This window comes from Rhinatrema bivittatum, chromosome 15 (genome assembly GCF_901001135.1).
Source record: "Rhinatrema bivittatum chromosome 15, aRhiBiv1.1, whole genome shotgun sequence".
Taxonomy (NCBI): Eukaryota; Metazoa; Chordata; class Amphibia; order Gymnophiona; family Rhinatrematidae; genus Rhinatrema; species Rhinatrema bivittatum.
The window spans coordinates 37,535,968-37,551,304 of record NC_042629.1 but is presented as its reverse complement, the minus strand read 5'-3'; the positions used below and the strand labels follow the sequence as shown (position 1 = coordinate 37,551,304).

The following is a 15,337-nucleotide window of genomic DNA, read 5'->3' as shown; positions in this document are numbered from 1 at the left end:
TCAAGTTGCTGATATTGAGTTGCTTACATATTTATATAAGGGAGAGAGGTTCAAATCTGAATGTGTATGGGGTGGTTACAGACTGTATTACAAACTGGATTAAGTTTGGCTACGCTAATGTTTATGGGCACCACGTCTGTTTGAATACCCCCCCCCCCCCCCCCCCTTTTTCTCTGCTTGTAACCATGGCATGTGCAACCAAATGTTAAATACAGTTAATAACTTTTATGCATGTGGGCGGAGGGTTGCCTGCAGTTGTGTCTTATTGGATTCCTAATCTGCAATTTGCTGTACTTAGCTAATTTGCTATGTATTGAATGCTGGAAAAAGTTCAATAAAGAATAAGCTAAAAAAAAAAAATAGTTTTCCCTGTGCGCTTTGCTGTACAGTACTTGACCTTCCATGGCACACCTTATAACTCCGTGCCTCTTTGTTGATGCAGAGGAAGCCCTTGGAACATTGACAGTGGTTGGCGTGGTGGCAGCTGTTCTTGGAGTCTTGATCTGCCTTATCATAATTCTAACACCTCGGTTCCGGAAGCACCTTCCATGTCTAAAACAGCAAGGTATGAAGCAGCAGCTCTATAATTACACTCTCCAATGTGCAGGCTTCTCAGGAGGTTTCATGAAAGAGAGATAAGATATATGAGGTAGAATTTCTTACTATGTGAATTCTAATAAGTTGCTGAACCATCATTGAAGTTGAATTAAGGTTCTACCCAAGAGATGGAAAGCAACCACTGAAGAAATGGAAAGCAGTCAAACTCAGCTGAAGTTCTCCAGCAGCAAGTGTTTTACTATCAGGAGATATTACAGAGCTAAATTTTCAGAAGCTTGCATGTTAGTGAGATGACTTAAATAGGAACATAGATATTGAGATGGACTGGATAGAAGCTACTAAAGGACTTAGAGACACAAATTAAGACTGTCATTTTCAAAGGAGTTGCATGCATAAAATCAGCATGTGCCTGCATAAGTAATTTGTACTCGTGTACATATTTTATAAAACATCAAAAGCATGTATGCATTTTTGGTTTTGCGTGCACATTTATCTGCGCAAAAAAGGGGCAGTCTAAGGGTATTCCAGAGCGGGGCCAAGAGTTATGCCCATAAGTTGCTAGTTTATAAGTGATTTACACTAATACATTAGGAAACATTCGCACAATTTTACGCCTGCTAATTCTCTAACCCAGTTATCAGAATAGTCTGTTGTCTGCTGTTGTTGGGTGGGAGGTCTGGGTGAACTGGGGGTTGATCAGGATGAAGGGCTAGGAGGGTCTCGATGAACTGGAGATGGACTGGGTGAACTGGTGGGGATATCAGCAACTTTGCTGATTTCAAGTACCCATGCATATTTTAAAATATACCTAGTTCTGCACAGGGTTTTACGAGAACAATTTATATTTTTTTCCCACGTAAAATATATGCACGTATGTTTATAAAATAGGTAGGAAAAGTACATGCTTCCAACGCATTGCTGATATTTGTGCATTGTGGACAATCATGTTTCATAATCTTCGTGGAGTAAATCCAACAAAGTACTGGAGAAAAGCTTGCACTTAACTATGTATACATCAACACAAGTGCAAGAAACAATGTGAGATCCTGGAAGAGTTTTAAAGTTTCATGTATATCATTTTATTGCGGCAACTCCTGTATTTCAGACAGGGCGCTGCTGTCATACATGCTGTCAAACTGATTAAGATCTTTGTTAAAAGTAATTCCCCCCCGAAGCAGCCGGGTGGCAAAACACGGACCGTGTTGGGGGTACTGTGTTTAAAGTTGTTTGTTCTGAAATACAGGAGTTGCCGCAATAAAATGATATACATGAAACTTTAAAACTCTTCCAGGATCTCACATCATAATCTTCGTGGGCCAGATATGCACTGGATAGAGGGGGTTGTGCAGAGTTCCTTGAAAGCTATCGTCCCTAAGTTTATGTAGTCAAAAAAAAGTTGTTTTTCAGAAGGGTCTTTGTGATTGGACACCCAGAATTCATTTTCACTACATTAAATATCTAAAACATAAGCAACTAATAGTATCAAAGACTGCTGTCAACTAGATAATAAAAAAAAAGAAAAACAGGATGCAAAAGGATCAATAGGCTAAAGATTTTATGTTGATAAATCAGTTTTTATCCACATAAATTTAGTAGGTTAAAAATCTTCCATCCCCGCCTCACTGTCCTGCTGCAGTGTATGTGGTCAAAGTCGCTTTTCGCACATATTTAATCAGAAAAAAAAGGGGCCAGGTCAGGGAGTGCCCAAGATTTTTTTATTTACCTGATTAGCACAATCTTTAGTGCTAACAGACTAAATCTGAATTCAAGAAAGCTTGGGATAAACACAGGAAATCTCTGAGGGAGTGGTAGGGATGGTAAAAATGAATAGTTGGTATGGATAGGCAGACCAGGTAGGCCTTACGGTCTTTTTCTGCTGTCATCTTTCTATGTTTCTGTTTATTTGCACATTAAACCAGTTAGATGTGACTGAATAACCAGATAAATATTCCTGTCTCTCTCTGCAGCCACTGAATACTAGCCCCAAAGCGTATATATTATATCAAACACTCAATAAAACATAGCTGCTAGATATCAGGGGTCATCATTAGATGCTGTCTCGTCAGAACCTGCAAGTAATGGGCTATCAAGTAACCATCCGCTCTTCATTTTTCTTTTTATAAAGTGAACATGTGGAAAAGAATCACAAGCAATCATACGTTTGGGACAAAAAATTTACAACAGTACAGATGCATTTTTTTTTAAATATATATTAAATGTCTGTCTCAAGGGAAATTAAAAAAAAAAATTAAGGAAAAGATCCGTAAAAAAAAAAAAAAGGTTAAACACTCTTAAAAGACCTCAATAGACCCATATGTGTGGCAAAACGACCTGCTTCCATCCACCTAATGACGCTCACCATTTAGGGGTCCAACTTGATACCCAGGTGAAATGTTCGATTTCTAATATCGACACAAAATCGGTTTCTGCCATATGCATGCACAAACATATACCTAGACTCCCACTTAGGAGCACTATTTTTTATCTCAGCTATCATGAGTACTTGCAACAGGGAGGTGGTGAGTTATAAATATGCTGGTCCCAGGTCACAGACAGAGCCCAGAGATGTACACAATTGTTTGTTCACTGCCATGCACCGGTGATGATGCAAATCCCTGCTTTCTGAATTTGCTGAATAGTGGAAAGCAGGTCTGGTACACACAAAGGTATGATATGTGATTTACTGCAAGGCAATTCACTGCTTCCCTCACTTTTTCCTTTTACCATTGCCTCATTTACCATAGTTGCTTGGAGTCCATAAACTATTAAGGTGCAGAAATCCACTGCTTATTCTTGGGATAAGAAGCTTGGAATCTATCTACCCCTTGGGATTCTGCCAGGTGCTTGTGACCTGGCTTGGCCACTGTTGGAAACAAGATACTGAGCTTAAAGGACCCTTGGTCTGACCCAGTATGGCAAGACATGTTATGATCTGGCTAGACAAAAACAAATAAATCAAGATATAAATAAAAATGAGGTGCACTACAATTCAAAACATTTTTAGGAAAAACTTGTAATAAATATATTTGATATTTTGTTAAAACAATCAGTCAGACACAGGTTAAAATAATATTATATCCAAGGCAGAGGATAAAATGAAGACACATCATCATATAATCAGTATACAAAACACATACAAAAGTACCTCTATCTCTCACAAAACCAGAAAGCAAAAAATTTAACAAAATATACTGCGTGATGGGCTTCAGATATTCCTAATTTATTACATTAATTTGGAGATATCCTACTTAAAACATATTTGGCACATAAAATTGTTTTTCTTATAATTTGAAATTCCTTGGAAATTAGGACATCAGCATAAGCTAATCAAACCCAAGACCTTCCTTTTGTCTTGATGGACTCTATAACAGGATACCATCAAGCTAGGGGAAGATAACATTGTAGAAATCTCATCTTTATGAGACTTTCCTCACTCCAAATGATGTCAGATCTTCACTGAGGTGTACTGTGCAGTTCGTACATCTCGCTCTGCATGTAAAACTGGCCCCTAAACCCCAAACCACCACCAGCACCTTACCTCGCGCTATTAGCTAACTCCCTATAGTCATATAAATAGTTGAAATCTGTGAAGGCCTCCCCAGAGGCTCTCTCTCCCCCCCCCCCCATGCCCAGAAATGGCTGAATTGCAGTTTGCAAAATTTATTGCAAATTGCTTTGCGGCCGTTTTAGGCCTATCGCACAGCTTAATGCCAGGAAAAAAGGCGTAGTTATTTCCAGTGTTAAAACCGTGTGATATTTCCCCTCATTTTAATTAATCCCGCCCAAGCCCCTCCCCTTCCAAAAATTTGCATTTGTGCCATGCGATAGTACGATTATTGCATGCATTATGACGACAACGTATGCATTAAAGCCCTAACACATTTTGATGAATGACCCTATTAGTTTGGTAAGATTTTTTATGCACGACTTCTCACATTACACCATCTGATACAACAAGAATATAATAAGAAAATGCATCTGTGGTTTTAGCTCTTTGTAGAAAATTATCACTTGATAGCTATTTTAGAAGTTGTTATATATTTTACAGCTGGGAGGCTCCCCAGTAGCACTTCGGTAAAACTTTGTAGGTGGCTTTTTTTAAATGATGTGTGCATGGGCACAGCATACAAGTAAGTGAGTGTCTGTCACAGCTGCACTTGCTCCACTTTTCAGTTATGTCAGTTTCCTACGTCCCCCTTCACTGATAAAACAATGACGCATGACTCAAGAAGCTGAGCCCATCATGACTGTGGCCAGCAGCCACTTGGACTCTGCGAGCCTGCTAGCAGCTGCACTACAACCTTTCTAAAATAAGTGATTTCAGAAGTATTATTGGATAGTACCAAGCTGCACAATAATAACTTCTACAAAGGAAACCAACTACTCATTCTTGTGTCTCATTCTCACAAGTGATTTGAACAATCTCCCTTCCCACAGCAGACCAAATATAAGCCTAAGAAACAAAGAATCACTCACCCAGTCATACAGAGTCCCTAAAATTTATTACTATAGATGTGACCAATAAGTTATTAAAAAGCTGAAGCAAAATAAAGTTTCTTCTTCCCTGCTAAGGTAGGTCCCTTGTGGCTTCCAATTAAGATGTTTGTTTATTGATTCTATTTTAGCTCAGACCTTTTCATTGGTAGCTCAAGGCGAATTACATTCAGGTACAGCACCCCGCCCCCACCGAGAGCTTTCATTTCCCTATTCCCAGAGGACTTACAATGTAAGTGTGTATCTGAGGCAATGGAAGGTAAAATTACTTACCCAGGGTCACCTTGGGGCCGATGTAATAAGACCCGCAGCAAAACTGTGCTGCAGAAAACAGGGCAAATATTTTCATGGATGCCAATTCACAACAGTCTTGCCGCTCTTTTGGCCGTGTTTCTGTCCGCCCAGGGAAGCGCTTAACCTTGGACGCCGTGAAAACACTTTGCCAAGCTGGCACTCTGAAGCTGAGATAGGGGCTCAGCTAGGCGCTTATCGTGTGCTCTTCTGTTCGTGGCAGAAAAATCTATACAATCAGGTGCCCAAAAAGGTGCCTAGCTAATCTTGCTGCTCAGGCGCACTTCTGGCCGTGTATCTGGCCACTCGGGCACTGAGATAGGTGCTCAGCTGGTTGCAAATCTGGCTGCTTAGACATTGAGAAAAGTGCCTAGGGAAGCACCTAGCTAAGCTGGCCGTTCCGACGCCCAGAAAAGCACCTAGCTAAGCTGGCCACTTGGACACCGAGATAGGCACTCAGCATGGTGGTTTTCAGGACGCTCGGCCGCCGACGTAGGGGCCGGCCCCCCCCCCCCCCGAGTCAGCGCTGACACTTCTCGTGCCCGGACCATGGCATTATAAAACCCGTAGTAGCATTAGCGCAGCTCCCTGCATTGCCTATGATTAGCTAATCGCCTCCTTTGCCTGCCGTTAGCATGCATTCACGCAGGAAAAACCGCAGGTCTGTATGCGCATTTGTACCCGCTTTTTTCCCCATATCACATCTCCGTACAGGGCTTTCCGCAGGAAAATGCACATACAAACCCGCAGCAGCTTCAAAGCACCTTATTACATCGACCCTTTTTTTTTAAACCGTCTATATCAGAAAAACTGTGCTAAGTGGTTACAACACAATATAAAATACAATGATATTTACCTGGAAAAATGAAAAGTCATTTTTTTCCAATGACTCCTCTTGTTTTTGTAATAAACTCTGATACATTCCTGAATAAAATCAAATAAAAATTGAAAACAAAGCACCCTAATGATGATGCAGGTAAAATTATGCTGGGGACATACCAGCTTTATCCCACAGGGAGAGAGACATCTTCTGGGTTGTTGCGTTTTTACTTTTGCCCTGAATGGCTCAAGCACAGAGAATCCCTAATTACCAAAAAGTGAAGGAAAGCCGAAGATCAAATGGGGTCTCAAGTATTGCAACAGGAGGTAACCTGAGCAGAGTAACAGGTCCTATTCTGACAGCATAATCTCTGTAGGTGTGTAAAATGGAGGTCGATGGCCTGCACAAAATTGGGCAGACCAGATGGGCCTCCTGGTTCTTATCTGCCATCCTCATCTTTTTCTGTGTTTGTCTCAGTTTTGGCTAATCTTACCTTAGCCTAATACGATATATTACAAACTGCAAGGGTACTAAGGTCTAGCTTCTTAGCACCATTTGAACCTGGCTGTAAATTAGGTGTCATTAATTAAAAAAAAACAAAAAACGCTCTGGCTATTCTGCAGCTGAAAGGCAACTAGAAATAAATGAAATTCTGTTCCAGTACTGTATTTGACTTCTTTCCCCTGTCTTTTTTTCTGCACAGCCTAAGCCTCTGCTGCATGGTCACAGCGTTCGGAGCAGGACCTGAAGGCTGACGAGTTTCTTGCTGAACAGTGTTTGGGGGTGTCACGACTTCTTACATTCTGCAGACAGAAGGCGATGACTTGTCACACCTCAGCGGCTGGAGGTGGAGAGTGTCCATGAAAACAATTTCTTGCCTACCTGAAACCAGGAACTAAGCCCTTACAACGGAGGCTCCAGTAATCCCATTCAATAGGAATGTGCATTAGTTTGAATCCAAATGGAAAATGCAACGAATAAGGTGATTATCAGTTCAGTTCACTGCAACCAAACCAAAAGAAGACACATGAAAAAAAAAAGAAAATCTTTTTTCAGTTCAGTTGGTTTGATGCCATCAAGGTCTGTGGGAGAAGGAAAAGGATGTATTTTTTTTTAACTTCAAGTCAGACAGAGCATGGGCGGTTGAGGACAGTACAAGGAAGGAACAAGAGCAATCTTATTTCAGCACTTTTTAATCCAGTTTATCACAGCTGCATGTCATCACTTCATCGTCTTTTTTTTTTTTTTTTAGGTGAAAATGAAATAATGAACAGCCAGTTGTTTTTTTTCTATAGGATCTGAGAGAGACACGGCAGTGAAGCTCTTTGCTTCCAAGTTCAGAGTTAAAGAGAAGCTTAGGGAGAGTAATTTATAACTCTCCGCAGCAATGGTAAAATCTGCTTGTACATTTACTGACGATTTTCAAAGCAATCTTAATGCATTTAAGTTCACTTTGAAAATCCTCAGATACCTGGTCCAGTAGTGGCGCAGATTACTCAATGAAGAGTTATCCTTCCTCTTTGGCAGGCTCACATAGATTTTTTTAGTGTAAATTCCAACACCCCTCCCTCACCACGACACCGAATGCCTCTCTGCAGTTCTCACAGAAGTGCACATGTAATAGGATTGTGTGTGTTCTTTTACATGCACAGAGCCTCAAGCTATTTTAGCACAGTTATTTACATGCATAAAACCAGGTCCTGTGTGTGTATAAATGGCTTTGAAATCTATCCCTCTAAAAAAAAAAAAATAAAAGCTCTAGATTTAGAGGAGAAAGCAAGATGTACTGTTACAGTCATTATCACTGTGTCCTAGCTGTGGTTTGGACTGGCAGTAGCAGAAGAAAACTCTAGCATGCCTGTCAAAGGCTTATGATGTATATCATCAGGATCAGTCTAGCACGTCAGCAGACAGCTAGGTCAGTGTCTGCAGGAAAGATAAGACAGAAATGGACTTTCTTTTGCATCATGTACAGTGTCCAGTGACTATCACAGGGAGGCAGAGCTTGTTTTTTCTGTGTAAAAGAGTCAGTGACAGTGTGTGTGTGAATCTTGCATTATATTTGACATCGTGCACAGTCAGCAAGCATTAACAGTTCACAGTGTTCTGTTTGTAAGAAAAGTGACTGCCTGGTCTGCTGTCTATGCTTGTACACACTAGGGTGTACATTGGAATATTAAAAGCCCTTACCCACTAGAGATCTGTCCTAATAAATTTATATCATATCATTGGCATCAAGAGGCAAACATGGCAATGTCCCCAGCATAAATAGCAGTGGTGATGAGAGTCATAGGATCATTTAGTTTATTTTAGTTTAGGCGCTTAGAATCTAAAGGTCTAGTTTTTAAGAGGGAAAACAAACTAGAGATGCAGGGTTGGGTGACAAGCTGAAACAGCAGCCAGCTGCCCCCATCTTCGCTGTTGGGATGAGGCAGGGGATGAAGGCGGCAGTGGAAGATGGTAGCAGCAGAGGGTTCAGTTACCAGACAATCAGATAAAGCCAGCACAGCACTCCCTGCTTTGTTCTGACCAGTGTCTGCAGCAGATCTTTGAAAAACATACTGATTCAGATGAATCGTGTGAGGGAGTTGAAGAATTAGAGGAAGGAAATATTGAAAGTCTAGTAGCTGAGGAACATAGTATATATAGTAACAAAATGGTCCATTTAGTCTGCCCAGGAAACTTCCCAAAGTAGTAACTGCCGCTCCATGCCGGTTTAGCTTTTTTATTTATTCCCATCTTCTAGCTTTTAGGGATCCACAGTGTTTATCCCATGCCCCTTTGAGAGCAGGTCACGTGATGCGGTGAGCCGGGTGAGTCGCGTTCGCCTGAGCTCCGGGAGCCGACCCCCAAAAATGGAAAAACACCGCCGTGAAAGCGATCCCCAAACAGCCGAAAAGCTAAATAAAGGAAGGAGAGGTGCAGGGTCAACGAGTTTGAGTGAAATCGAGGGCCACAGATGCAACAATGGCCTCAAAAGTGCCTAAAAAAGATAAGCTTAAGGCAGTCGGAGCAGAAGACAAAATGGCGGACGGCGGCAGCTCCGTGGAAACAATGGCGGGCGAAGACAGGGGGATCGAAAAGCTAACAGCAGCGGTGGTAGCAGCTTTGGACCACAAATTTGAAGGGATTAATGAAAATTTGACAGCCCTGAAGGAAACGCTGGGGGACATCGGACATAGGATTGAAATAGCAGAAGGCAGAATTTCAGTCGAGGAATTTCAGTCGAGGAAGATAACATGGCGATGGCAGCAAAAGTAACCGCGTTGGAAACAGCAATAAAAGCAGCAGAAGAAAAACTAGAAGACCTAGAAAATAGGTCAAGAAGGAACAATTTAAAGTTTATGGGATTCCCAGAGTCGATTTTAGAGGGTGACCTGAGCAGTACATTGGAAGGCTGGCTACCACAGGAACTAAAGCTTACAGACTTGGAGGGTAAGCTAAAAATTGAAAGAGCGCACAGACTGGGGGCAAGGAGGGATTCGGAGAGGAGACCACGGCTGGTAATTGCCAGATTTCTTGACTGGGGCCAGAGAGCTGCAATCTTGTCTGCTTACAGGAAGCTTAAAGCAGTTCAATATCAAGGGAAAAAGATCATAATTTTTCAAGACTACTCTGCAGCAGTGGCAGCGAAGAGAAAGCTGTTCTCCAAAACGTGTCAGGATTTGTACAACCAGAATACGCGCTTTGCACTGCAATATCCAGCCACGTTAAAGATCTGGAGTGAAGGGAAAATTTTCTCCTTTGAATCCCACCTCAAAGCGGAGGAATGGATGGCCAAAGGATCAGGTCACACTTGAAAAGGCAGGCTTTTTGCCCCAGCAGCAAGACCCGTGGTGTTTAGCCACAACGCTATAGGGAAATACATGTTATCTGAGGTTGTAAAAGGTTTGGAAGTTTCATGAATTGTTATGTTCACATACTCCTGAATTTTCTGTTTGACACTAACTATGGAGTGTTCGGGAAATGGTTTAACAATAACATGCCCCTTTGAAATCCTTCACAGTTTTAGTCTTCACCACTTCCTCCGGAAGGGCATTCCAGGCATCCACCACCCTTCTCAGTGAAGAAATATTTCCTGACATTGGTGCTGAGTCTTCCTCCCTGGGGTTTCAAATCGTGACCCCTGGTTCTACTAAATTGTTTCCAATGGAAAAGGTTTGTTCCCTGTACGTACCAGGATCAGTCCAGACCGCTTGGTTGTGTCTCCCTTCCAGCAGATGGAGTCAGAGAGAAAGCTGAAAGGCACCCCCTCTTAGTTCAGTGTGCCACCTGCGATCCTTCAGTATTTCTCTGACTCCAGTAGATGAAGGTGGCAGAACCTGCGGTCCTGATCCTTTAAAAAATATATATATGTATAATATCTATAACAAATAAGAATAGGAAAGAGAATCTTTGGTGACTTTAGGCTAGATCAACTAGTTAAAAAATAAATAAATAAAGTAAAAGGAAGAGTAAAAGTTCTTCAGGAGTGCAAGTCCTCCCAGGGGTTCAGAACCCTTGGTAGTAGGCAAGGCTGGGGTTCTTTGCCCCGAGAGCCTAATTGTCCGGAGTCTTTTCTTTCAACCCGGTGAGTAGGGGGATTTACCGGTGGGCCGGTCCCTCCCCCTAACAGCCCAGAGATGTGAATATTTCTCTGATGTTGATTAGCTCGGACCCAGGGTCGTTTTTTCGCTTCCCCTAGTTGATTAAGAGCATTTAAAAAAAAAAAAAAGAGAGGCACCCCGGGTCTCTGGAGGGGATATTTTTAACTATCCAGTTACTTACTCAGCGCGGCTCACTGTCAAATGCCGCATGGATCGCGGTGCTCAGCCTGCGGGGAGCTAGCAGCGCGGCTTTCCCTCGACGGCCTCTGCTCTTGATGCATTCCCGGGGGAAGAGGGTCTGTCAGAACTGCCTACAGAGGGCAGAGGAGCGCTTAACACGCGGTCGCGAGGTGCAGGCAGGGCTCTGCAGGTTTCCAGACTTCAGCTTGCCCCGTTCCCGATCAGCGCGGGAAAGGCGGCCATTTTGGCTCCTCCAGGCTCTGAGACAGTGCACAGCGTGGGGGGAGGGGATTTACCACCACAGCTTTCTCCACCCAGTTTGAGTCCTGTGAGGCCTCCGGATTCAATTCCTGATTCTCCTCCCCGCCAGAGTCTTCCCCCGGGGAGGCATCTTAAAGCGACAGCACCCTTTTTCCTCCCAATTTGTGCTTTTGTTACACAAAGCCTATATGGAAGTGGAAGCTGATTTAAATTTGCAGGAACCTCCTCCAGCGAAGGTCCCATAGCCTGCTGAGGGTCCAGACACCCCTAGGGTCCGAGCGGTTGCTATAGCCCAGGATGTGGGGGTGACACTGCTCGCTGACCCCTCGGATCTCGCAGCACAGGATCCTCCCGCCATGGACACCACCGATGACATTGACAAATTTATTTTTATTTTTTTTTATATACAGACATTCAAAAACTAGTATCACATCGGTTTACATGATAACGTGTGGGATAGTGGGATAACAGGTCATATTATCTTTTACATTATAACATTGTAAAACAACAGCATCATATTATCTTAACATTATCACAGCTAAAGTTATTGTAACAGATTGGATTTTTGATTGGGGGATTATGTATTTTTTTTGTGGATTATGTGTAGTGTTGGGTTGGAGTTCTGGTTGTTTGGGGTTGTATCTGAGGTCGTGGAGTTAACTGTTGGCTGGATAGGCTTTTTGGAATAGCCAGGTTTTTAGTGATTTCTTGACGTTCTGTGTTGAGGGTTCCGGTCTGAGATTTGATGGTAGTTTGTTCCACAATGCGGGGCCTGCTATTGAGATTGCGCGTTCTCGTGTTGAGGTGAGGTGGGCCTGTTTATTGGAGGGGATGGTAAGTAGTCCGGTGTTTTTGGATCGCAGGTTTCTTTGGGAGGTGTATGGGTGAAGGGTGTCCTTTAGCCAGTCTGCCTTTTCATTGTTGATTGATTTGTGCATGAGGGTAAGGGTTTTGATTTGAATGCTGTGGGTTATAGGGAGCCAGTGGAGGTCTTTTAGTATGGGGGTGATGTGTGTGGAGCGTTTGCTGTTTGTGAGGGATCTGGCTGCCGCATTTTGCAGTAGTTGGAGGGGCTTGAGGGTGGAGGTTGGGAGCCTAAGGAGAATGGAGTTACAATAGTCGAGTTTGGAGAAAATGAGGACTTGGAGTACTGACAGATACTGACTGCTCTGCTGGAAGGGGATCATCCGCGAGTGCTCCGCTTGTTTCGCAGGGAAGAGCTGGACCCTTTGATCCCCCCCATGTACTGTCGGAACTGGATATTCCAGCTCCGCAGCTGGTAGCTGAGCCTTCCTCGGGGGATCCTGTGCTGTCGGGTCTTCAGGCTCCCTCTAGAATCTTTCCTTTACATCCGATGCTCTTACAGCTTATGACCCGAGAATGGGATGCGCCAGAAGCCAGTCTGCGGGTCAGTAGGGCTATGGAAAAGCTTTATCTGCTTCCGGAGGAGTCGGATCTTCTTAAGATCCCTAAGGTGGACACAGCCGTTTCAGCAATCGCCAAGCGTACAACAATCCCAGTAACAGGGGTGGCGGCACTTAAGGATCTTCAGGATAGGAAGCTGGAGGTTCTTCTTAAATTGATTTTTGAGGTATCAGCGCTAGGCGTTCGAGCTGCTGTCTGCAGTATTCTCATGCAGAGAGTGACCCTTAGATGGGTAAGGCTCAGTAACTTCCACCGGCGGAGGCGGAACAGGCAGAGCGTATGGAGGCAGCAGTGGCTTATACTGGGGACGCCTTGTATGATCTCCTCCGTACCTCACCGCGCACGATGTCTATGGCAGTGTTGGCCAGGAGGCTTCTTTGGCTCCAAAATTGGTCCGCTGATGTCTCTTCCAAGTCTCAGTTGGGTTCCTTCCCGTTCAAAGGCAAACTTCTGTTTGGCGATGATCTCGAACAGCTTATTAAGTCCTTATCGGACAAAAAAGTGTATAAGCTGCCGGAGGACAAGCCTAGATCCTCTAGGACCTTCAGTTCTTTTCGGGGTCGTTTTCGGGGGCAGCGCCGGTTTCGTCCAGGCAGAAACCTGTCCTTTGCTCCTCAGCAGCTGTTGGCGAGGTCCCAGGCTTGGGCTCATTCCTTTTGCAGTCAGCGGCCAGCTCGTGACGGAGCCTCCCATGGCTTCTCCGGCAACAAGTCTACCCAATGAAGGTGCACCGGCCCACTCCTCCATTCCGGAGATAGGAGGTTGTCTCTCTGTTTCATGAGGAATGGGTCAAGATCACTTCGGATCAGTGGGATCTAGACATCATAGAACACGGCTATGCTTTAGATTTTGCTCGTCCACTAAGAGACCTTTTTCTGGTGACCCCTTGCGGATCTCGAGCAAAGCAGCTGGTGGTGGACAAAACCTTGTCTTGGTTGAAAGCCCTGGGAGCCATTGTTCCAGTTCCACCGTCCGAACACCGGCCAGGCAGATACTCCATATATTTCGTGGTTCCAAAGAAGGAGGGCTCCTTCCGCCCAATCTTAGACCTGAAGAAAGTGAACAAGGTACTTCGGGTACCTCATTTTCGCATGGAGACTTTGAGGTCAGTCATTGCGGCCGTCCACAAAGGAGAATTTTTGTCTCATTGGATCTGACGGAGGCTTACCTTCACATAGGGATCTAGGAGCATCATCAGAGGTTTCTGCGGTTCATGATCAGGGGCGAGCATTACCAGTTCCAAGCGCTTCCATTCGGGTTAGCAACGGCTCCCCGCGTTTTCACCAAGGTGATGGTAGTAGTGGCAGCGGCCCTCAGGAGAGAAGGGATCTTGGTTCATCCCTATTTTGATGACTGGCTTATTCGTGTGAAGACAGAAGAACTTTGCAAGTTGGCGGTTCGTTCGGTCTTGCAGCATCTGCAGTCTCGGCTGGGTCGTCAACTTCTCCAAGAGCCACTTGATCCCATCCCAAGTGTTGGACTTCCTAGGAGCCCGGTTCGACACAGCTATCAGCAAGGTTTTTCTCTAGCAGGAGCAGATAGACAAGCTGACGACTCAGATCCAGCAGCTGTTGGACCTATCGATGCCCAAAGTGTGGGACTACTTGCAAGTTCTTGGCTCTATGGCGTCTACTCTGGAATTGGTCCCCTGGGCCTTTTGCTCACATGAGACCTTTGCAGAGGGCATTGCTTTCCCACTGAGATCCCAAGTCGGAGGAGTTCCAATTACCCTTGCCGCTCATGGACCCCGCCAGCTCCAGCCTAGAATGGTGGTTAGTTCCTGAACATTTTCTACGCGGGGTAGACCTGGAGAACCCCCAATGGGTAATTGTGACGACGGATGCCAGTCTCTCCGGTTGGGGAGCAGTTTGCCAATCACGGTCGGCACAAGGTCAGTGGACATGTCAGGAGGCAAAGTGGTCCATAAATCGTTTGGAAACGAGAGGGGTACGCCTTGCACTGCGCACATTTCTCCCACTCGTCCAGCATCAGTCGGTACGAATTCTGTCCAACAATGCGACGACTGTGGCATGTATCAATCGTCAAGGGGGCACAAGAAGTCAGTCGGGGAAGCGGACGAGCTGATGGTCTGGGCGGAACGCAATCTGACTCAGTTGGCGGCATCTCACATAGCCGGCGTGGACAACGTGCAGGTGGATTTTCTCAGTCGCCAAATTAGACCCCGGAGAGTGGGAGCTGTCCGAGGAAGCAATGCACCTCCTGACTCATCGGTGGGGTGTGCCCCATCTGGATCTGATGGCAGCTCTGCGAAATGCTAAGGCGGCTCGTTTCTTCAGTCGCAGATGGGAGCATGGGGCAGAAGGAGTAGATGCCCTGGTCCTTCCATGGCCCTATAACGTCCTGCTCTACATTTTCCCCCCTTGACCGTTAGTGGGCAAAGTCTTAAGAAGAATAGAGACCCATCCGGGGTCGGTCATCCTTGTGGCCCCAGAGTAGCCACAGAGACCGTGGTTCGCAGACCTGATCAACTTGGCAGTGGACAGTTCTTTGCATCTCAGTCATCTTCCGAATCTACTTCGGCAGGGTCCAGTATTTTTCAATCAGGCAGCTCGCTTCTGTCTAGCGGCTTGGCTTATGAAAGGAGACAGTTGAGGAAGAAGGGTTACCCAGATTTAGTTATTTCCACCCTCCTATGGGTGCGCAAACTTCCACTTCGCTCACTTATGTTCGGGTCTGGAAGGTTTTCGATTCATGGTGTAGC

General features: G+C 44.7%; 1 protein-coding gene across 2 annotated transcripts in view; it reads left to right on the top strand.

The window, feature by feature from the left end:
- The window catches only part of LOC115077035, a 32,243-nt gene extending 23,884 nt beyond the window's left edge, over positions 1–8,359 (top strand). For both annotated transcript variants that reach the window (XM_029579185.1, XM_029579184.1), the window contains exons 3-4: positions 443–565; positions 6,867–8,359. In XM_029579185.1, coding sequence (XP_029435045.1) covers positions 443–565; positions 6,867–6,871 — 128 coding nt within the window. In that variant the 3' untranslated portion in view covers positions 6,872–8,359. The remainder of the gene's footprint in view (positions 1–442; positions 566–6,866) is intronic.
- Positions 8,360–15,337: the final 6,978 nt, after the last annotated feature.